The 23,783-nt window shown below is 41.0% G+C and overlaps 1 protein-coding gene across 1 annotated transcript in view; it reads left to right on the top strand.

The window, feature by feature from the left end:
- The window catches only part of LOC126252970 (pyridine nucleotide-disulfide oxidoreductase domain-containing protein 2-like), a 169,989-nt gene that overhangs the window by 117,483 nt on the left and 28,723 nt on the right, over positions 1–23,783 (top strand). The window contains exon 9 of the mRNA XM_049953991.1: positions 15,692–15,845. Coding sequence (XP_049809948.1) covers positions 15,692–15,845 — 154 coding nt within the window. The remainder of the gene's footprint in view (positions 1–15,691; positions 15,846–23,783) is intronic.

Below are 23,783 nucleotides of genomic sequence, written 5' to 3'. Positions count from 1 at the left end.
ACAATTGGCGACGAGTAGGGTCATTCTTACGCGTGTTGCGTCGTTGTTCCGGTTTCGCAGCTTCTCCACAGCATGGAGGATATAGTGCGGGTTTTGGTTGAGCAGCAGACGGAGCTCATGGCCACCATGAAACAAGTGCTTCCGGCGTTGCTCTCCACGCAGTCTGCTCTAGCGCCGTTCCCTCCTCCCTTTGCCCCGTATGACGAGACGGCGGAGGATTGGGACGCATATGAACATCCCTTCGGCAGCATTTCCAGGCGTTTCATGTTGCCAATGCAGAGGTATGTCGTGCTCTCTTCTTGTCTTGGATATCTCCCTCGCTGTATCAAGTTTTGCGGCAGCTAGCGCCGTTGCAGGAACCCTCGTCCTTGTCTTTTGACGCACTGTGTTCATTGCTGTCTTCATATTATCGCAGCCGCACGCATGTTGTGGCGGCTATGGTTGAGTTCTATCAATGCAAGAAACAGCCCCATCAATCTTACCGGGCGTGGGCTGCTACCCTGCACGGTCTTAGTCGCAAGTGTCATTTTGTCACGGAGAAGTCGCGAGAGTCGTATGCCCACGTTATGGTACGCGACGTCATTGTTTGTTTGGCCCTGATAGGGAGGTCCGGCAATGGGCCCTGCAGTTAGAAGACCCTTCCCTCGAGGAAGTCCTGTCCATTCCTCAATCGTATGAAGTCTCTCACGCCGCAGGTCAAAAGCTGGAAGCGTGGTGCAACGTCACGGTGGTTCAGGGCGGCGCAGCCGCGTCCACTGCGTCCGGGGTGGACGACGTGCGAGCGGTACAATCCGGCTGTTACGGCTGCTCCCGCACGGCGCGTAAACAGAATTCTGGTCGCCGGCCCCTGTTGCCGTCCTGTGCGTCGTGCTATATACATCATGATCGGTCAGAGTGCCCCCAGCATTGGGCCGTTTGTCGCAAATGCAATAAAAAAGGTCACATTGCTAAAGTTTGCCGCTCAGGCTCAAAAGAATCGAAGGAAGCAGGTACAGAGGACATGGACATTGACATTCAGGAAGTTTCATTGGGCCAGGCTCCCGACGCATCGGCATGCAAACTCTTTATCGAGGTGTCGGTTTTGTCGCGCCAGTTACAACTGCAAGTAGATACGGGCACGGCAGTTTCATTGTTGAATGCACAAACTTATTCCGACTTTGGATTGCCCCCGTTGGCGCCAGTTTACCGGCGTCTACGCGGTTATGGTAAACAGTTCATTCCCCTACTGGGTCAATTCACTACCAACGTGACTTACAAATCGGTCACTCGGCCTATTACTTTTATTGTTGTCAGTGCCACTAGCTCCGCTAACCTTTTTGGCCTGGATGCCTTTCAAGCTTTCGGTTTTTCTATCGCTGACACCATACAGTTGGTCTCCGAAGACGTTCCCTATCAATCATTGGAATCTTTGATCTCCGACTTTCCAGATATCTTTGAGGAGGGCCTGGGGCGTGTTTCAGATTTTGAAGCTCACTTAACGTTGAAGGCGTTGGCTCGCCCGCGTTTTCTACGCGCGAGGCAGATCCCCTTGGCTCTCCGCCCTTAGGTAAAGGAAGAGCTAGACCGGCTGACAGCCCTAGGGGTCATTCTTCCCATTTCTTCTAGTGAGTGGGCTTCGCCCCTCGTTATTGTACGGAAGCCCTCGTGTAAATTACGTCTTTGTGGCGATTTCAATGCCACCATTAATTCCCAATTGGTGGTGGACACCTATCCTTTGCCTCGTGCTGATGAATTGTTCTCCGCTGTGGCGGGAGGCCAATATTTTTCGAAAATCGATCTTTCGGAGGTTTATCATCAGATACCACTTCATGAGGACTCCAAATGGCTGGCAGTCGTCAACACCCCATTTGTCCTTTACCAATATCAGCGGTTGGCCTTTGGAATATCCAGTGCCCTGGCGATATTCCAGCGTTATCTTGAGCACGTCATGTCGACAATCCCTTATTGTATTAATTACCTGGATGACATAATTGTCACAGGCCGCAGCACGAAGGAACACTTGCACAACCTTCGCACCCTCTTTCTGAAACTCAGGTCTGTGGGCTTGCGTTGCAACCTGCATAAGTCAAACTTCTTCCAACCGTCCATTGAGTATGTGGGCTACACCATCTCTCAGCACGGCGTCCAGCCACTAGGAAGTTTGGTCCAAGGTATCGTCGACCTTCCTCGGCCCGCTTTGCTGAAAGAGTTACAAACTTTTTTGGGCAAGATAGCCTATTACCACCGGTTCATTCCCAGAGCTTCCACCATAGCCCGCCCCCTGTACTGCCTTCTGCACAAGGGTGTTCCTTTTGATTGGTCGCCTGCATGCCAGCGAGCGTTCAACTCGTTGAAGGGCCTCCTCACATCAGCGCCTTGTTTGGCTACTTTTGATCCCCATAAGCCGTTGGTCCTGGCTACAGATGCTTCGCAGTATGGGGTAGGGGCAGTCCTGGCCCATCGCAACGCAGATGGTTCCGAGCAACCACTGGCGTTTGCGTTGCGTCTAAAACTCTTAGTCCCGCGCAGGCCCATTACTCCCAGGTGGAAAAAGAGGCTTTGGCCATTGTCTATGCTGTTACCAAGTTTCACCCCTTCTTGTATGGCACGAAGTTTCAGTTAATCACTGGCCATAAGCCGTTAATATCGTTATTTGGCCCCACCTCTCAGATTCCGGATAGGGCGGCCCACAGACTACAGTGCTGGGCCTTGTTCCTCTCTAAGTACCATTATGACATTCATTTTCGCCCTACCGGACAGCATGCCAATGCTGACGCTCTTTCCCGTCTTCCGGTGGGCCCGGATCCTAAGTTCGATCGAGAAGAGATTATGTGTTTTCATTTGGATGTGGCGTCCCGCCAAGCAGTTGATGATGGCTTCCCGATCACTAGTTCTAGAGTCGCCAGGGAAACGGCAGCTGACCCGGTTCTCTGGCAAGTAGTTCGCTTCATTCAGCAAGGGTGGTCATCCCGCCCTCCAGGTCGGGCCTCGGACCCTCTTCGTAATTATTTTCTCCTTCTGGCTACCGATGATACAACTCCTCGCGTGGTTCTTCCTGCCAGTTTACGAAGGGAGGTCCTCACGTTATTACATGCGGGGCACTGGTGTGTTTCCCGTACTAAAACCTTGGCTCGCAGACATGTGTACTGGCCCGGTATTGACAGAGAAATTGAGCACTTGGTGGCTGCCTGTTCCCAGTGTGCGAGCCAACAGGCATCTCCCAGGGCAGCGTTCTCTTCCTGGCCGCTGGCAACCCAAGCATGGGAACGTGTTCACATCGATTTTGCGGGCCCGTTTCTCAATGGCTTTTGGCTCATTGTCATTGATGCTTATTCCCGATTCCCATATGTGGTTTGCTGCTCCTCAACCACTTCAGAAGTTGCAATCCGGGCACTAGCAAAAATCTTTTCTGTGGAAGGTCTGCCACTCACCCTGGTCTCGGACAATGGACCGCAGTTTATTTCGCAGACCTTCTAGGATTTTTGTAGGTGCTTCGGTATTTGGCATGTTTGCTCTCCCCCCTTCCATCCACAATCGAATGGGGAAGTCGAGTGCATGGTGCGCACATTTAAGATGCAGATGAAAAAGTATGTGCACGAACTTCCTGCGGAGGAGGCATTGACGTTTTTCCTGACGGCATACCGGACCACACCAATGTGCGAATGCAGCCCCGCAGAGCTCCTCCATGGGCGCCAACCTAGGACTCTGCTGCACCTCCTCCAGCCTGGTCCTCGCCAGTCCTCGCAAAATGGAGTACCTGGCTTTCCACGGGGTATGTCGGTCTGGGCACATGGGTTTGGTCACAATCCACGTTGGATACCAGCGGTGGTCCTGCGTCGAAATGGCCGCCGGCTCTATACCTTGCAGGCAGGGGACCGGGTGGTACGTCGTCACCAAAATCAGCTACATCCACGTTTGGGCACCCACCCTCCGACCTCTCGGACACCGGCTTCCCCATTGCCGGCACCCGTGTTGGTTTCTCAGGGGACGTTACCGCCTCATCCCGCTGTGACTCTGCTGCACTGCGATGGTTCTCAGTCTTGGCAGCCTCCAGTAGCTCCAGCACTGGCATCGCCATCGTTTGAGATGCCACAGCGAGAGCCGGCCCCCCTCGCAGGCCAGGTTTCTCAGGAGGCTGGTTCACCTGTGGTCGTCCGTTCCCCATCGTCCCCGCCACTGGGTCTTGCCCCTCCCGAGGTGGCACAGGATCCGGAGTTCGACAGCTTATCGCCCGTTCTGTCCCGGGCTCCGGTGGTGGGACGACGGGGGCCTCTTCGTGTGGGTCACTTCCAGCCATATTCGAAGGTTCCAGCTCGAGGATTGGCAGATCCCCTCGACTCTGGACTTCCAATGGATGTGGAGGTCATTGCTCCTGCCCGACGCTCCACCTTCCGATGCAGTGGATCACAGTGGCTTCACCCCCCGAAGGAGGAGGAGTGCAGTAGCCACCAGAAAGATCGCGGGAGGCGCACATCAGCACGGCGCATCACGGACGATAGTTGCTGCAAGTAGAGTCCCGTCCACCAGAGGGCACGCGAGAATTCGGACGCGACCTCTGCCGGCGTAACAACAACAACAACTCAGGCAGCATGGGCCATGCCCGGTCAGTTAACATCGAGCATGCCTAGGGCACAGTCCCAGTCTACGCCAAGTGAAGTGCGACGTAAACGTGAACAGTGTTATTACACCTTACTTCATCCCATAATTCCCAGTGAGTTATGGGTTTTAGAAGCAGTGGACTTCTACAGTCTAAAACAATTCGGGAGACTGGAACATTTATTATTGGATAACAGTACACTATTTATGCCAAGGTAATGTAAGGAGTTCCTAGCATGGGAAAAAGTCAGTCATATCCTTATATCCCAGTACCAACCACAGGCTAACCCCACCAGAAGTGTGATGCAGGAATTAGGATGGCTATGTCGAATACAAAATCAAATAGGGGTAATGCAGGAGTAGGTTTAATAATGAATAAAAAAAAATAGGAATGCGGGTTAGCTACTACAAACAGCATAGTGAATGCATTATTGTGGCCAAGATAGACACAAAGCCCATGCCTACCACAGTAGTACAAGTTTATATGCCAACTAGCTCTGCAGATGATGAAGAAATAGATGAAATATATGACGAGATAAAAGAAATTATTCAGGTAGTGAAGGGAGACGAAAATTTAATAGTCATGGGTGACTGGAATTCGTCGGTAGGAAAAGGGCGTGAAGGAAACATAGTAGGTGAATATGGATTGGGGGGAAGAAATGAGAGGAAGCCGCCTTGTAGACTTTTGCACAGAGCATGACTTAATCATAGCTAACACTTGGTTCAAGAATCATAAAAGAAGGTTGTATACCTGGAAGAATCCTAGAGATACTAAAAGGTATCAGATAGATTATATAATGGTAAGACAGAGATTTAGGAACCAGGTTTTAAATTGTAAGTCATTTCCAGGGGCAGATGTGGATTCTGACCACAATCTATTGGTTATGAACTGCAGATTGAAACTGAAGAAACTGCAAAAAGGTGGGAATTTAAGGAGATGGGACCTGGATAAACTGAAAGAACCAGAGGTTGTACAGAGTTTCAGGGAGAGCATAAGGGAACAATTGACAGGAATGGGGGAAAGAAATACAGTAGAAGAAGAATGGGTAGCTCTGAGGGATGAAGTAGTGAAAGCAGCAGATGATCAAGTAGGTAAAAAGACGAGGGCTAATAGAAATCCTTGGGTAACAGAAGAAATATTGAATTTAATTGATGAAAGGAGAAAATATAAAAATGCAGTAAATGAAGCAGGCAAAAAGGAATACAAACGTCTCAAAAATGAGATCGACAGGAAGTGCAAAATGGCTAAGCAGGGATGCCTAGAGGACAAATGTAAGGATGTAGAAGCTTATCTCACTAGGGGTAAGGTAGATACGGCCTACAGGAAAATTAAAGAGACCTTTGGAGAGAAGAGAACCACTTGTATGAATATCAAGAACTCAGATGGATACCCAGTTCTAAGCAAAGAAGGGAAGGCAGAAAGGTGGAAGGAGTTAATAGAGGGTTTATACAAGGGCGATGTGCTTGAGGACAATATTATGGAAATGGAAGAGGATGTAGATGAAGATGAAATGGGAGATAAGATACTGCGTGAAGAGTTTGACAGAGCACTGAAAGACCTGAGTCAAAACAAGGCCCCGGGAGTAGACAACATTCCATTAGAACTACTGATGGCCTAGGGAGAGCCAGTCATGACAAAACTCTACCATCTGGTGAGCAAGATGTATGAGACAGGCGAAATACCCTCAGACTTCAAGAAGAATATAATAATTCCAATCCCAAAGAAAGCAGGTGTTGACAGATGTGAAAATTACCGAACTATCAGTTTAATAAGTCACAGCTGCAAAATACTAACGCGAATTCTGTACAGACGAATGGAAAAACTGGTAGAAGCAGACCTCGGGGAAGATCAGTTTGGATTCCGTAGAAATGTTGGAACACGTGAGGCAATACTAACCTTACGACTTATCTTAGAAGAAAGATTAAAAAAAGGCAAACCTACATTTCTAGCATTTGTAGTCTTAGAGAAAGCTTTTGACAATGTTAACTGGAATACTCTCTTTCAAATTCTGAAGGTGGCAGGGGTAAAATACAGGGAGCGAAAGGCTATTTACAATTTGTACAGAAACCAGATGGCAGTTATAACAGTCGAGGGGCATGGAAGGGAAGCAGTAGTTGGGAAAGGAGTGAGACAGGGTTGTAGCCTCTCCCCGAAGTTATTCAATCTGTATATTGAGCAGGCAGTAAAGGAAACAAAAGAAAAATTCGGAGTAGGTATTAAAATTCATGGAGAAGAAGTAAAAACTTTGAGGTTCGCCGATGACATTGTAATTCTGTCAGAGACAGCAAAGGACTTGGAAGAGCAGTTGAACGGAATGGACAGTGTCTTGAAAGGAGGATATAAGATGAACATCAACAAAAGCAAAACGAGGATAATGGAATGTAGTCAAATTAAATTGGGTGATGCTGAGGGAATTAGATTAGGAAATGAGACACTTAAAGTAGTAAAGGAGTTTTGCTATTTAGGGAGTAAAATAACTGACGATGGTCGAAGTAGAGAGGATATAAAATGTAGACTGGCAATGGCAAGGAAATCATTTCTGAAGAAGAGAAATTTGTTAACGTCGAGTATAGATTTAAGTGTCAGGAAGTCGTTTCTGAAAGTATTTGTATGGAGTGTAGCCATGTATGGAAGTGAAACATGGACGATAACTAGTTTGGACAAGAAGAGAATAGAAGCTTTCGAAATGTGGTGCTACAGAAGAATGCTGAAGATAAGGTGGGTAGATCACGTAACTAATGAGGAGGTATTGAATAGGATTGGGGAGAAGAGAAGTTTGTGGCACAACTTGACTAGAAGAAGGGATCGGTTGGTAGGACATGTTTTGAGGCAACAAGGGATCACAAATTTAGCATTGGAGGGCAGCATGGAGGGTAAAAATCGTAGAGGGAGACCAAGAGATGAATACACTAAGCAGATTTAGAAGGATGTAGGTTGCAGTAGGTACTGGGAGACGAAGAAGCTTGCACAGGATAGAGCAGCATGGAGAGCTGCATCAAACCAGTCTCAGGACTGAAGACCACAACAACAACAATGTCGAATGTATTGTGCTGGTAAACTCTCCCAGTGGATTTAGATGGTGACTGATTTTAAAAGATTACTGAATGAGCTCCTCCAGTTCATTACCCAGTTAGCACCCACAGAGATTTTATGTGAGCAAATCAGAGGTGAACCTTTGCCTAAATATATCAACTGGCCCAAAGAGAATGTGTTGATTACTCCAATATCGCAGTCAAATACCAAAAAGACATTAATTAAAGCAAATAACAAGAGAAAAAAAGGATGGGAAAAGAACCCTAATAGTGTACAAATTAGAGGGCTTGGTATTAGTAATGAAGCATAATAGAAGTTCAAAGAATGAAGGACTTACTTCAAAGTTTCAGCATCTCTACAAAGGGATACATAAAATAACGCAGGTACCTCAGCCAAAAGAACTGTACTCACCGACCCGATTACAAGGAAAGGAAAATGGATGTTTAGCATGCGAGATTTAAAATCCTTTGTTGTCAGTGAGAGATAAATTCTTCATCACATTATGTTAAAATTTAAGGCAAAGTGGAATTCAGTGAAACCCCACAACCTATTTAGGGAAGATTAGGTTAGAGGGTATGATGTCAATTATAGGCAAGGGATATTCAATGACAGTCCATAAGTAAAGGAATGAAGAGATGAGTTACGGAAATTATATAGTAATCAAGTGATGAACTCTTACCTGAGCTGAATGAGATGACGAATATGAAAGTCATGGTTGATATTAACCCATGAGGTGCCTCGTAAAGGAGAATTAAGTACTAATGTTGCAGTTATTAAGGAAAATAGTTAAGTATATGTCGGTAATATGCTAAATGATGACACTATTAGGATCTGAGCAATAATTTTCTGTCGGTTGTTCTTTTAAGACACGGGCCTTCTAGACTTTTTTCGTTAGGATATTAATCGAATAAAGGATAATATTATGTTGTCTGCTCAATCAATTTTGATTAAAGGTACACTATATTGGTATTGACTAGTGCACATAAAGGAATCATTAGTGGATGAGAAGGTGTAATCTAAGACTATCAAGAATAGTATCCCCTGGTTTCTATCTGAAAGAGTCTACAGGCCTGTATATCATAGTTCAAATTTCATGAATGGAACCCTTTGATTACAGTAATGACAGTGATAAATGTGACTAACATAAGTGACCCACCAGGTGTGGATATGTACTAAATAGTGAGAACATTATGAAATAACTGTGTGTCTAAGAACCAGGGGATCTTAGTTGTTGGGGACTTGAGGGATAATGAGCTTATATAGGCTGTTACATGCTTTTATGAACATATAGTTTCTGTCTAGAGTAATGTATGATGTAATTGGGGAGAAAAGACGTAGGGGAATATGCATATGTTATGAATAAATAAGAAGTAATTAAATAAGTTACAGGATACCTTCACTCATTATCAACAAGTACTTAAGTAGACATGATATATATAAAGCTGAGAGTTGACTCGTGAAAAACTAGGTGTAAGTAATAATAGCTGTAGGTAAAAGAAAATTAGGTTCTGTTCAGATTGGTGTGGTGATGATTTATGTTGGAGACTTTTTTCCTGGAGTACCCAACAGCTGCTTGTGACATCAGAGCAGACAGAGGCTCAGAGTCTGCAGAGCAGTGCAGTGGGACATGGAACTCCATCCATGGTACAGTTCTTGGATCTTGGGACTCGGTAACAAAGGAGATCTATGTACAACATGGAATAAAATCTGACTTGGAACTGTAAGGAGAGTCATTTCATGTTATTATCTGGTCATACGAACTTATTGTTGATTGAAAGTTAAAGTGATTTGTAATTGGGATAATAAACCCTGTTTTTAAATCTACCAGCGCCTGTTACTACATAATATTAGTTATTTCACAGGAAAAGTCTGGTGGAAGGTGGGGTTCCTCTGAAATCAGCAAGAAGATCACTTCAAGAAGGAGAAAACTCTTGCAATATGCTCACAAATATTAACCTGCAGTCATTGAGCTAAAAGTAGCTTTAATATGTTCACTGTGAATAAACAGCAATGCTTATTCAACAACTAATGATGAACTACTTCCTTTTTAAATTATGAGTTCATGTTTCATGAACTCTTCAACTGAGTAGCAACCTGACTCATTCTGTCAACAGTAATTTATCAACTTCCTTCATCTTCATAATGTGCAGTAAATCTACAACATGTTTTATCACAGAAAGAATGAACTGGAATTAGGAATCTGTAACAGGCAAATATGAAGAAGTTAAAAGATCAAAATATCCTAGTTATCAGTGCCTAAAAGGAAAATATGGCTGTATTCATATTTGACAGTGATTATAACTAGAAAACAGAAAAGTTATTGAATAAAACATTGTTACAGATCTGAAAAAATCTGATAAAAAAGTTAAAGAAAGGACACTAAATAATAGCGTACATAGTTTAAATTGCTTGTTTTTGGATAGTAAAAAATGAAATCTTACAGTAGTCTACTTTAGGGGTGTAAATGAAGTTGCATAAAGTCAATAAGGCAATGCTGCATGTTGTGAATAACATAAATTGCCCAACGTATAAAATATGTTGTTGTGACTCGCCGATCATTCAAAGCGCCGCCGCACAATTATGCATGTCCTCTACGTGCGGCGCTGTCTGCCAGCCATGCAGCAGCTGCACCACCTAAGCGGCCAGCCGAGCAGTGGCCGCTATACTGGGACTCAGTGCTCATTCGAATGCTAACGTGTACACATGTCTTGCTTGTCAACTTACTCTGTGACTTATATGTGTTGTGTCGTTCTGAAATATATTTATTAAACTTGACGTTATAACATGTCCTGTACCCTAATGAAATGATTAACAAATTCATGAAATCTTTTTGAGTTTTCAAATGAGGAGCTCTGAGAGTTTCCTACTCATCATCTTCAGATGACTTGATATATTGACTCAAAACAACTGTGCCACATGGCTGATAACCCAAGATTTCATCAGTGAAATTTTCCAAAAAAGTCAGCATTCTTGTTAGATCAGTAAATGTATCCTGTGTGATATACCCCTCTTTTCGAACCTCCCATAACCTGACTCTTTATTCCTCAAAAGGAAACCAAAAATTTTGAATACTAGGATAGCTGCTTCTATTTTATTTGTGTCTATTTCAACTCCTGGAGGTAAGTACTGGTCAGCTGTTCTGTCTCCCAGCAACAAAGGATGGAGAGAGAGAGAGAGAGAGAGAGAGGAGTGAGGAGGGGGCAGTGGGGGGATGGGTATGGAGGGGGCGAGACAGAGAGCTTAGCAAAATATTTATGTAATTATTGTTGTTTCTCTTGTACAAATATTTTAATATGTGCAGTACACATTTTCTTAAATGTTCTTTTCTGCAGGTTCATAGTCATTTCCAGATTTAGAATAGTACAACGTCTGTTACAGAGTAGGGTTGAAATTGTTGAGACTAAAAGCTGGTGTATTATAGCTTCCCTTAACAATGGAAGACATAGCTGTCCTGTTCTGTTGGCCGGTACAACATCACTTCACATGTGGCCCCAGCGTAGAGTAACACATGCAGTCTGCATTGTGTATTTTGCTGCTAGGAAATTATTTAAATTTGGTGTTGTAGGTTGTGCTAGTGTATTCCATTGGATGCAAAACTCTGAGGCCTTCCTCATACATACATTCTCATATGGTTCAAGACAAAAATACAGTAAATTCAAACTGATGATGTAATTTGTGCAGAAATATCAAATCCTGATGAAGATTGATTGCTGTTTGATATTTTTACCAAAAATATGATGCATGGTCCATACAGTGCTATGAAGCCACAATCACCATGTATCGCAGACAAAAAAAAAATGATCAAGAAAGTATCCCAGAGAATTAATTCATGAAACTCACACTATTGATGATGGCTGTCCTCAATACAGACACTGCATATCAGCTCATGGAGGTTGCACAGCTACTCAGAATGAGAAATTCTGATCTTAAATTGATGATGGATTTATTGTGCCACATTTACCTTCGTTATCAAAAACATTTAAAGTGCATATCAATGTGAAACATTGAAATTCCATCAAATCAATAAAGTACATACATGAATATGTCAAAAAAAGACAGTGGTATGGCAGCATTCATGTTGATAACCCTGATGTGTGCACGGACAAAGTTGTTCACTTTCTGACAGCTTGATGTACCAGCAGTAATGAGTCTGTGTGAGGCATACTGAGTTTCCTGATTCACTGCCAGTATCCCAATATTGTTCATCTTAGTGCTCATCTTGAAACTGGACAAAGAGTCTGTTTCACAGAAGAAAACACAAGACATGTTGTTGCTGCGCCAGTGTACACAACACTGACTGCATTTTTTTGCACGGTGTGAAGATCTATTTTCTAAAATGTTATTGTACTAAACATGGAATGTGACACTGAAAAACTTCTGATGACTTAAACAAGGCATAAGGATTAAAGGCTGCCAAAATCTGTATTCTTGTGACACATTGGGTCCTATTTAAATAGTACATCCAAATAATGCCAGATTCCCCTATTTGAGGATGCTGCTGATTAATATCCAAGGTCCAACTTCATATGCAAATTTGGGAATGATCAATTACCTAAAATGCCAGACGTACAGAGAAGCTTGCCAAAACTTTAATTTGCTGAATAATGACAAACAATGGAAAATTACATTGAAGGACCCCTCTGTCAGCAATCATCTGCAATAAAGGAAAATGTTCCTTATCAGATTGCTACTAGCTTAAATTTGCTCTCAAAATGTGATTGCTTTGGCCCTTGCATCATCATGTATTGCATCTACATGATTGGGTAGTGCCCAAATTGGCACTGGATATACAATTTTCCAAAGCTCAAACATAACATTTCCAAAGATGGCAAAAGTGCTGCAAATTTGCAAATTAATTGTTTCCTGGGATTAATGCACCCTGCAGTGTTCAGTTTCTAAAATTTTAGGTGGCAAAACACACTTCTTCAATCATACAACCACTCTCCCTCCCCCTCACCATCCACCCATAAAAATCACAAATTTCATTTTTTTTTTTTTTAATTTGTGGTAAAACTTACAATGAGAAATCATTTTTTACATAATACTGTTCCGAAATTCATGTTTTGGTCAAAGAACAAAACAATAAGATTTAATATAAATGACAGGTGCTACCATCTGTCCCAATAGCCATGTCACTTTGCTCTCTAGTTCTGCTTGATACATATGCACAAGTCTGTAATCTTTGTAACTACCGAGTCATGTTTTCAACTGCTGCCAGTTGAAAAGTTCAAAAAGTTTGAGTTGCAATGTAGACGGTTGTTGAATATGTCTTGAGTATTAATTATTTCTCATTGACATTCATAACATATGTCACTACACTGATCACTGAGGTGGCTGACACAGTCAGAAACAAAAGGCAATACAAAGCGATGACAACTTCCGAATGCAGCTCAGTGTGTACTACACACACACACACTCTCTCTCTCTCTCTCTCTCTCTCTCTCTCTCTCTCTCTCTCTCTCTCTCTTCATTGGTGCTGATGCAGCAGGAAAGTATGGTTACCTTGTGATGTAATAGGTGTGTATCAATGAGTTCAAAAAATATTCTCTTGGAGGTGCTGAACTGCCATTCCAGAGCATTCCAGCAGAAATTAAGCCCCATCACCATGGCACGTAATAAATTGCTTAAAGTGCTTGGTTAGACTCTTCGAGATCTATGAGCTAAAGCAAACTCAAGTGGTGGAGCTGTCTTTTTATTTGCAGGCAACTTCCAGCAGACTCAACCCATCAAAATTAACATCAGCTGGTTAATTCAGCACTTGCCTCAAAGCACTGGATCTTTGGAGACATGCAGGGACACATATTAAAGACTAATATGTGCATAAATTTGCTGCACAACACATCAACTATATTTTCAAAATGGCTACTGGACATTGGTAATGGAAAAATACCAGTTGATCCAGAGACGAAAAAATATCTATCTTTTCCATTGAACTTTTGTGTCATTGCTCCATCCATCACACAATTAATTCAGAGAGTTTTCCCACAAATTTCTTGCAATTACAAAAATCATCAATGGCTTTGTGAACATGCTATTTTTGCAGCAAAAAAACACCAATGTCAATGCAATCAACTACACAATCTATGAACAAATGTACACAATGCTCCATGCTGTGTACAGCAGAACAGTTGGTTCCATATTATTCCCTTATACTTTTACTGGCCTAATGATGACAGGATGATGTTTATTAATAATTTTTACCTTAAAGCCATATGTTTGCATTAAAGGATGGATGTTGGCTCACCACGTTACTTCTTATGTTAATCTGAAGATGCACCACAAGGGCAAAACATATAATTGCCAATAAATGGATAAAACAACTACCAACCAATACTGTCTTATTTCAACAAAAAGATCAACATCATGCCTTTCTTACTTGTTTGACCCTTTCTTTGCATGTCCCTTTTCTAATCCATTATATATGGAAACATTTCTATATGTCTTTCTTGCATCCACAGTCCCAGATTTGCACCTGGTGGCCAAAACTGGAGCTAATTTTTTTACCAGTGTGAATTAGTTTTACATTAACAAGTTATAATATCTACCAAGTTTCAATGGCATACAACAATTTCAGCCCACGCTGGACCTCTGTGAGGAACTTCATTTGAGTTATAAACAGCCAGTATAACAGAATTCTGTAATGAACTATGCTGTTGTCATCGTGATATTACTGTGGAAAGGTCAATGTTCCTTCCATGCATCAGATTTTATAACATCCATGGGGTACATTATTTTCATAATAAAAGTGCTTTATGTCAATATTGTGTAACATGGATTGAGATGCCTGCTCAGTTCTGTATTCAGAAAGTAATAGTTCTCCATAGTGCACTGTCACGATTGCTCCACAAGGTTGTCATTGAGAAGGGATGCCAACTCACTGCACTCCCAGTTATGAACATTTTGAAGTTTTCATAAGAATGTCTGGACCAACAAGGCACTAGCTTTCTTATAATATCTGGTCCATACAACAAATAGAGCTGATTATGGATTCTAGTCAGCCCTACTTTGTGCCTGTTTGAAGCCCATGATCATAGTTGGGCAGGAATAAGTTCGGTGCACACATCTTCAGATGCAAAAATACTATGTGTAACTGGGAAGCATCAACTGACACTTATAAGGATTACATCCTGAATATCTTTCATATGCCTGTTTCCTGTCACAATGCATAGCCAGCCATAACTGGTTGGTGCAAAGAACTTATTTTTATATAACCATAGTATACACTAAATCATGAGAATAAAAAGAACATAGCTAACAGATTTCACATAATAGACTCAGTTAATCTGAGAGTTCAATAGGAAATTAACAACACTATATACCAAGTGGTGCAAGAGGAAAGAAAATGCCTCTGATTCTCGGGGAAAAAAAAAAAAAAAAAAAAAAGGCTGCTTGGAACAAAAATTGGCTCTAAGCACTATGGGACTTAACATCTGAGGTCATCAGTCCCCTAGACTTAGAGCTACTTAAACCTAACTAACCTAAGGACATCACACACATTCATGCCCAAGGTAGGATTCAAACCTGCGACCTTAGCAGCAGTGCGGTTCTGGACTGAAGCAGCTAGAACCACTCAGTGCTCAGGATATTTGACTACTGTCATTTCCCCTTTTCATATATTTCAATTCTTCTCAGTTGCTATTCATGAAGTGTTGGATCTGGTAATTCAGTGGAAAAGATCTTGCACTGTTCAGTGTTGTATACTTCTAATCATGTCAGTGCCATTTCCAAATCGTTATAGAAGCTTAGACTCTGAAAAAACACTGTTTCATTTGGTATTTTCATTCCTAGAGTGCAATTTGTCTTTCTTTTGCACTTTCCTTCACTTTCAAAGTGCTTCTGTGTCACAAGCATATAAATTATGTGATGCAGATAACAAAATGTAATTTAATAGTCCAGAAGCTAAGTGTCATATTATGATCTAATAGAAGTTTTGAAAAGTTGGGTAGTTTCTACTGTGTTTCTTTCTTTGTCTTAACTATGCGAAGTTTTCAAAATTTTGTCAACTTTAGAATATTTAATGAAGTACCTGTAAATCTGATTCTCTTAAATGGACTAATTTCAATAATTACAAATTGTTTGCAGGCCCTTGATAGAAATGGTGATACCATCAGTTCTTGATGACTCCTTATGTCCAAAAGGCAGCCATGTTTGTCTGCTGTTCACTCAATACACTCCGTATCACCTAGCTAATGGCCAAGTGTGGGACAACACAACAAAGGAGAGATATGCAAAACTGGTAAGGGCTGTTTCACCTACTACTGCTACATCTCAGTAAACACATAGCACTTTGATTGCCTCAGTAATCGCATTGTGCCACTCCAGACTCCACTGAAAATATTATGTAGGAAACTGGATCTTGATTTAGAAAATTTTGTGCATTATAAAACAATTTTAAACTATTCATAAAAAACAAAAAAAAGCGTTGGAGTATGTAACAGGCTGTCAGACAAGAAAGTAAAAGTATAAGCAGTTGTTTTAACAACTTTTGGTGTTGTTATCAGCCTCATAATCTGAAATACTGTCAACAATGTCCTGGCACTCTATTGTGACTACCTGCTTCCCTTTAATGTTCCCTCTCAATTCTCTCAGCATTCTGCTCTCATCTTTTATGCTTCCTGATTTTAGTTCTTTCTGCTATTTTCTTTCAAGTTAAAAATCATACATTCCCTCTTTCCTTCCACAGAGATCAAAACTTCTGTTGCTTACCTAGCCTGGTAAATTACTTTGATGTACATTCAGCATCTAAATCTATACTCTGTTGACCACTGTGAAGCACATGGCCAATATTGCTTCCAATTATACACATATTAGGGTTTCTTCTTGTTGCATTCATGAATGGTGAGTGCAAAAAATGACTGCTTAAATGCCTTTGTGCACACTGTAATTAGTCTAATACTGCCTTCATGGTCCCTTTGGGAATGAAAGGTAGGGTGCTGTTTATATTCCTAGATTTATATTAGTGCTGGTTCTTGAATCTTTCTATGCAAGCTTTCACTGGATAGCTGATGTAAATCTCTAGCTTCTGCTAGTTCAGGTTTCCCATTCACACTCTTTGAGAATCAAACAAACCTATGACTATTTCTGCTGCCCTTCTTTTCACATTTTCAGTGATACAAGGTGCACAAGAGCTTTGTAAACGATCTTCTTTATAGACTGACTGCATTTTCCCAATGTCCTTTCAATGATCGAAGTCTGCTACCTGCTTTACCTATGATTAAACTTGTGTGAGCACATTATATACCCAAAAATTCTTACATCCAAGTATTGGTATTCATTGACTGATTCCAATTGTACCTCATTGATATTGTGGTCGTAGGGTACTATATTTTTAATTTCGTGAAATGCACAGCCGTCATTCCTGAACATTTAAAGGAAATTCTCAATTTCTGCACTACTTTGAAATCCTATCAATATTTGACTCATTACTTGAGCAGCATTTTGCATATACAGCAGAGTCCCATTAATCCAAACCTGGTAAGCCGAATGTTCGGTTAATCCGAACATGAAAAATGTTAGTCTAAGTATGGAAAACTGTGTGATAAACTGCTGTACATACACACTATTTTAGTTTACACAGTACAGTAAACATTTATTAGAAAAACTGGCAAGAAAACATTAGGGTTAAACAATGCATAACAATGAAGGAAAAGCTGTCAAACTTACTAAAATACAGCGGACATTTTATCCCTAATTTTTTAGATGACAAAACCTCAGTCATTGTTTTTTTGGTGTAATGAAGATGTTATATGATGCATAGTTCCGCCATCATCTCATAAACATCAAATCAGCAGGTGTAGCAGTGGGCTGTTGCTCCAAATAATGTAACACAAGGTCAAGGGGTTCTGCTGCATAACTGTGTGGCACCAGCTCTCCCTTGTCGCTTTCAGGCTCATTGTCAATACCATCACAGCAGTCCACTTCTTCCTGGTCTTGAGTGACAGCAGCAACTAAATCAGCATCAGTGATGTTCTCCACACATGCCCCATCACTGTCATCCACTCTAGCTGTCATCCTTCACTAGCTTCTTCACATCCAAGGACTGTCTATCATTTGTAATAGATTTTCCTCTGCATTTTCAACTAAGTTGTTCTGAAATTTAAGAAATGTCCACAGTTTTCACCATGATTTTCTCAGAGTATTTTCTGAATATTCTGCCGTGCCTCAGCAGCCCAATAAATAACATCCTTCACACTGGACTTTTTCATTTTTTCCACTAAAGGAATGCTATCATCTTGGATCACCATTCTCAAAAATTGTTTCTGTAAATCAGTTTTAATGTTTGCAGTGTGCCCTAGCCCATCGGCTGTAAAAGTGGTGTAACATTCAGCGACAAAAATTTTGCCACAATTTCTCCATCACATAATACCTCAGTGCTGGGGTTAAATGGCACATTATCAATCAAAAGGATTGCACGGGGAGACAAATGATTTTCCTTAGAAAACCATTGAACAGAGGGAGCAAACTGGCCATGAAACTATTCTCTGAACAGCTTACCATCCATCCATGCTTTTTTCTGGTTGCGATAATATACGGACAGGGACTTTGTGCAGTTTTCAAAAAGTCTGGGCCTAGCAGATTTGCCGATCAGCATTAAAGGCAGCTTGTGATTACCAGCAGCTTTGCTGCGTGCTAATAAAGTCACATGATCTTTGCACTTTTTAAAATCAGGAACATGGTCTTCTGCTTTTGATGCAAGGCTTTTTGTTGGTAATGCCCTAAAATTAAGGCCAATCTTGTCAGTGTTATAAATTTGTTGGGGAGAATACTTTCCCTCTCTTATCATTTTTGCAAACTCACCCAAGTATTCCTTTGCTGCATCATGGTCAGAAGAAAGCTTCTCTCCAGTAATTGTTAGCCGACGGATTCCATGACATTTTTTGAATCTGTCCAACCAACCTGTACTCGCACTAAAAGACTGAACCAGTGCTCCACTCAAAGGAGTTCCCCTTCCTCTTTCCTGTGTCAACCAAGAGCTTCATCCACTTTCTCGTACTGGGACTGTTTCAAAGTCTGCCGAATTTCAAGTGTTTTTCCCTAAGACATTGTACAGGCCTGTTCAAGCTTTACTCAGTTCTTCTTCCGATCACAAATGGTTGCTTTACCAACACCTAGTTCAGTTGCCGGTTTAGATACATTCTCACCATTGCCTATCCGCTTCAAAGCATTCAGTTTTTCTTTGAGAGTTAACGTTGTATGTTTCTGTTTACTCATGATGAAAATATGTACACCACTACACCTGAACGAATACAATACAACTGTTACTCATGCCAGTGATAGATAACTAACATAACCAAGCACTTTGTGAGCCAACTGCCAGTGCACTGACCTCAGGCACTACAAAGGTCTCAACAATGCACAACAACAAGGGCAGGGAGTGAGAGTGAGCCATCATTCCCACACTTGTTCCCATTTGTTACCATGGTGTACCTACTTATCTGCTTGGTATACTTCATTCTAGAAACTCGTCACCATAATTCCGGCTAATCCGAACAAATCGGTAATCCGAACAAGATCCGGTCCCAATTAGTTCGGATTAATGGGACTCTGCTGTAGTACTACAACACATGTGAAACATCTGAGGTTAGTGTTATTATTGTTTTGCAGGTCATACATGCATATCCAAAATTATGGGAATTACAAATAGTATTATTTAGGGCTCTGTACATGTTTCATTATTATTAAACCCATTTTTCAACAATATGAAAGGTAGTGAGAATTAACAATGAAGTATTGTTTGCTGATGACAAGTTGTCAGTAAATGTAGAAAGAGATCAGGAAATGATTGAAGGAAGCATCTTTATTTCAATAAATAACACCAAGTGATGGCTCATAAAGAATGTCTCAGTTATGAATCTAAAAAAAGATTATGTTCATCGCACTCACCAGTAAAGACAGATCACATGGATATATTTAAACATGATACAATACTAAAAGGTAGCCTTTTAAGAGTTTTGTATATTATGTTAGAGAATAAGCTCCAATGGACACAACATAAGGATAATGTCTACTGTACATTATGCATTGTAATGTTTATTATGTAACAGCTTGCACATTGTGCAGTAAACAATTTCCATGTGAAATAGTCAGTATTCTTTTTGAACCATATTTAATTCTATATAGAATATTTAATTCTATATAGAATTACAGAATAGGGACTCTCCAACAGCAATAATACAAAAAAATTTTGTTTTGCAAAAAATGGGTATTGTCCTGTCGGAGTAACAAAGTGAATGAACACTCTGGAACACATAATACACTATAGAATGATTAAACAGCTCAGTACCTGCTGCTTCACTCATGTTTGTGTAGTAATTACAACAAAAATAATTTTATAGGCATATATTAGGCATACTGAAAAATTAATATATTAAAGAGCCGATTCTTTTTTTATGCAAGTCTAAGAAAGCTGCTTTGTCACGGTGACTGTTAAATACCTTTCTTTGATTCAGTTCACAGATTGCCACACCTTCTAAACTGTACTTTTGAGCAGAAAGTGATTCAGTTAGCTGGAGCAAAGGTTTTTGTTAATTCCACCTTTTGAATTCTCTTGTTCATACTTCCGTGGAAACTTTAATCCCAAACACATGTTTCTCTATTTCTAACTGAGAAGTCACATGTCAGTTTTCATAGATTTAGATTTAAAAATGTTCTAATTTAACGAAATATTTCCATAAAAACTTTCATGTCCTATTTCATCCCCCTTAGGGACTGAATTTCCAAAATGACTGAAACACATATTTTTTTTTATTTTTAGTTGAGAAGTCAAACACCAATTTTTATAGATGTAGCTTTAAAAATTCTTTAGGAGTTATTTAATAATGATTTATTTTTTAAAAAACTTTCACCCACTATTTCATCCCCTCAGGGGTTGAATTTCCAAAAATATTTTTTAATGTCTGACCTAGAAACCAAATATCAATTTTCATAGTTCTAGCTTCAAAATTGTTTAATAGTGACATTTTTTCAAAAAGCCTTCTATCCTCTATTTAATCCCCTTAGGGCTGGAATTTTGAAAAATGCCTTCCTAAACAATGTCTACAGCATGAGATCAACAGCCTCTGCAAATTTCAAGTTTCTATCCTTCACAGTTTGCGCATGGTGCCGATGAGTCAGTGAATCAGTCAGTACATTTCTTTTTATATCTTCTCTGCAACTTCCCTTTCTGTTCCATTACTACTGGTTATCAATACTCATAGCAGTCAGAGCAGCAATAGTGTCCTGTAATTTTCATAAAGCCTCACTGGCATCATGTTGGGTAGATAACACCTCACTACACTGTCGTCCGTAAACTCAGTATGAACTGGGGGTAGTGTGAGGATAATCTGAAATGGAGCTTTTGAGTGTATGGGCTCAAAACACACATGGACCAGTCACAACTGTTGGCAGTGAGGTGACGCAAATTCAGTGTCCTCTGGTGGCGTCTGTAGCACGACCTGGGAGTGTCTGGCAAGCCTTCTATAGCAGCAACTCATGATGACTGGTTTAATGTTTCTACTGCGAGATACGAGCAGCATGTGACATGCTTTGTGTGGTCAGTGAAGACACCAGCAATATCAAATTCCTTCTCCCTTAATTGCACACTGTCATTGCATAGTATGGGTGTGGACAATGGGAATGATATCTATGCCATGGTGCTGTTGATGGAGTTGGCTGGGACATGATGACAGATCATTCCAACCCACATTCCAACATGCATCTTGCAAAACCCCAGACATCTGCCAAGAAACTGAGAACCTCCATCCAACGGCATAGGCGGGTGCAGCATTGGCGCTGCTGAGAATCCTGAAAGCTGTATGGCTGATGCAAGCTCAGTATCCATGACTGATGTCACTGTGAACAAGAAAATATGCTATGGCTGCAGCAACAGCTGCATAAGTAGCAGCAGCTGCATAGGTGGGCAGGGGTCAACCTCCACAGCAGAGCCATCTGATGATCCATGCACCCGAATCTCAGGCAAAAACAAGGGCTGCTTGGAGAGACAGCGGTTTGTGATGCAGGCATAAGTTCTGAAACATGAAAATCTAAGGCAGTAGCACAAAATCATAAAAATGTAGTTGATTTTCATGCAGTCAGGAGGTGCCTGTTTTGTTGCAAACAGTTTGATGAGCCAGATTTCCAGCTGTCAGGCTTGTTAACAATATGAGAGAAAACTTTGACCTTTCTGTGGAACTTTGCTGCTATGTTAGCATCAAAAACACAGTGCCAAGGCTGAAAGAGATGCAGCAGAGTGCAGCAGTAATGACCAGAAAGAATTCTGCTGGTGAAGCATCATAGTGCAATAGGTTCTGAGAAACAACAACGACAAAGTATTCTCCTTTGACTGCAAAGCATGAGATTTCGACATCTCAGCCTTGAAAGTGTGAATGAAATGTTCGATTTCACCATTCAACTGAGGAGATGATAATGGTGTTGTTTGGATATGATGAGCCCATTTTGTTGGCAGAGCTGTTGAAATTCTGAAGAAGAAACCTGCGAACCATTTTCTAAATCAACTGTTGATAGCAAACCTTCTAAATAAAAGACAGAAGTGAGAGCTTTTATAGCACTAGCACTAGTTGTTGAATTCACTGGAATGACAAATTAATATCTACTATATGAATCAATGATAATCAGCCACTGTGTGTTCCAGAAAAGACTGGCAAAATCATTGTGCATGAATTGCCAATGACCAATTGAAAAATTCCAGATACTGTCTGGTTACCCACACATGCATGACAGTAGGCAGTCATCTGTTCTACCTGCTTGTTAAGCACGAGACACATGCAACACTGGCATGGTAGCTGCTTAGTTCAAATTATCACCCAATGTCCTCTACATAACAGTTCCCAAAAATGTTGCTGAAATGATGTAGGAATCATGACTCACATTTGTTCTTTAAGAGTATGCAATAAAATTACACCATTCTGAAGAAAAAGACTGTTGCAATGCACACAGTATTTGTGTAATTCTGCATCTGAAATTGATTTCAGATTACAATGCCAAACCATTCAAGTGTAATACTTGAGCAATCATATTGATTGATCAGTGAAGTGCAAGATCTGCCGACAGTCAATGGAAAAAGCTTTCAGTGCATGTGATTCAGACTGATCTATTTGAAGACAAGAAGCTTCTGATGCCTCAAATTCCAGATCATTTCCCTTAAGTAAGAAAGCCAGAATGTCTGCTTTTGCATGTTCTGCCATAGGGCAATTAAGAATTTCATATTGGTGTTCTGAAAGAAATATTGACCAATGTTGCAGCTTCTTTGCTGTGTGATCAGTCATATCTTTCATCAGATGAAAAAGAGCAGTCACCAAATTGTGATCTGTCACAAGAAAAAATTTTCCACCATGCAGATATTGATAAAATTTAATGACACCATAGATGATAGCCAAGGCTTCCTTTTCCAGCTGACTGTAATTGACTTGGGACTTGTTCAGTGCTTTGCTCATGAAAGCTATTGGACATCAGTGTTTCTGATATTGTAAGATAAAACTGCTCCCATTCCATGTGAAGATACATCAGTTGCAAGCACTACTGTTTTTGCAGATCTAAATGAATAAAATAAGGCTGACAAAGCAAAGCATTTTTCAACTTTTGAAGTGACTGTTCGAATTCTCCATTCCATTGGAAATGATCATTTTAATGCCAGAGGTGATGCAAGTGAGCAGTAATTTGTGTTGCTTTCAGAATAAATTTGATATACGTAGTAGGTCAGTTTTCCCAGAGCTGCCTGTAGTCCTCATACATTTTTAAGAAAAGGTAATCTTTGGATGGCCTCTGAATACTTTAAATGTGGGACCAATGTTCTGGGCTTCAGTGAGTTGTCCCACATGTTCAATTTCAGTATCGATAAATGAACACTTCTGTAGAGTAAACTTAAGACTTGCAATGGTTAAAACTTGAGAAACAGTTTCCTAATTTTTGAAATGCTGTCCCATTGTTTCCAAATAACTTGAATGTGACAGGACTTGTTCAAGAAAGCATTAAATATTGAATGATCAGATATGCTCCCACAAGGAAGATGCTGGTACTGATATAAGTCGATGTGTGTAGTGTGTACTGACCACCATAATTTTCTTCATTTCCTCATCCAGGGGAAGCTGATGGAAAGCACTGGCTAAATCAATGACCATTTGAGCATTAACTGTTGCTTCAAAGTCAGCACAAAGTCTGATTTCCCCATTCAATTTCT

The sequence above is a fragment of the Schistocerca nitens genome, chromosome 4 (assembly GCF_023898315.1).
Source record: "Schistocerca nitens isolate TAMUIC-IGC-003100 chromosome 4, iqSchNite1.1, whole genome shotgun sequence".
NCBI classification, from domain to species: domain Eukaryota; kingdom Metazoa; phylum Arthropoda; class Insecta; order Orthoptera; family Acrididae; genus Schistocerca; species Schistocerca nitens.
Note: the sequence above shows the minus strand (reverse complement) of the source record. Positions and strands in the feature narration are given on the sequence as shown.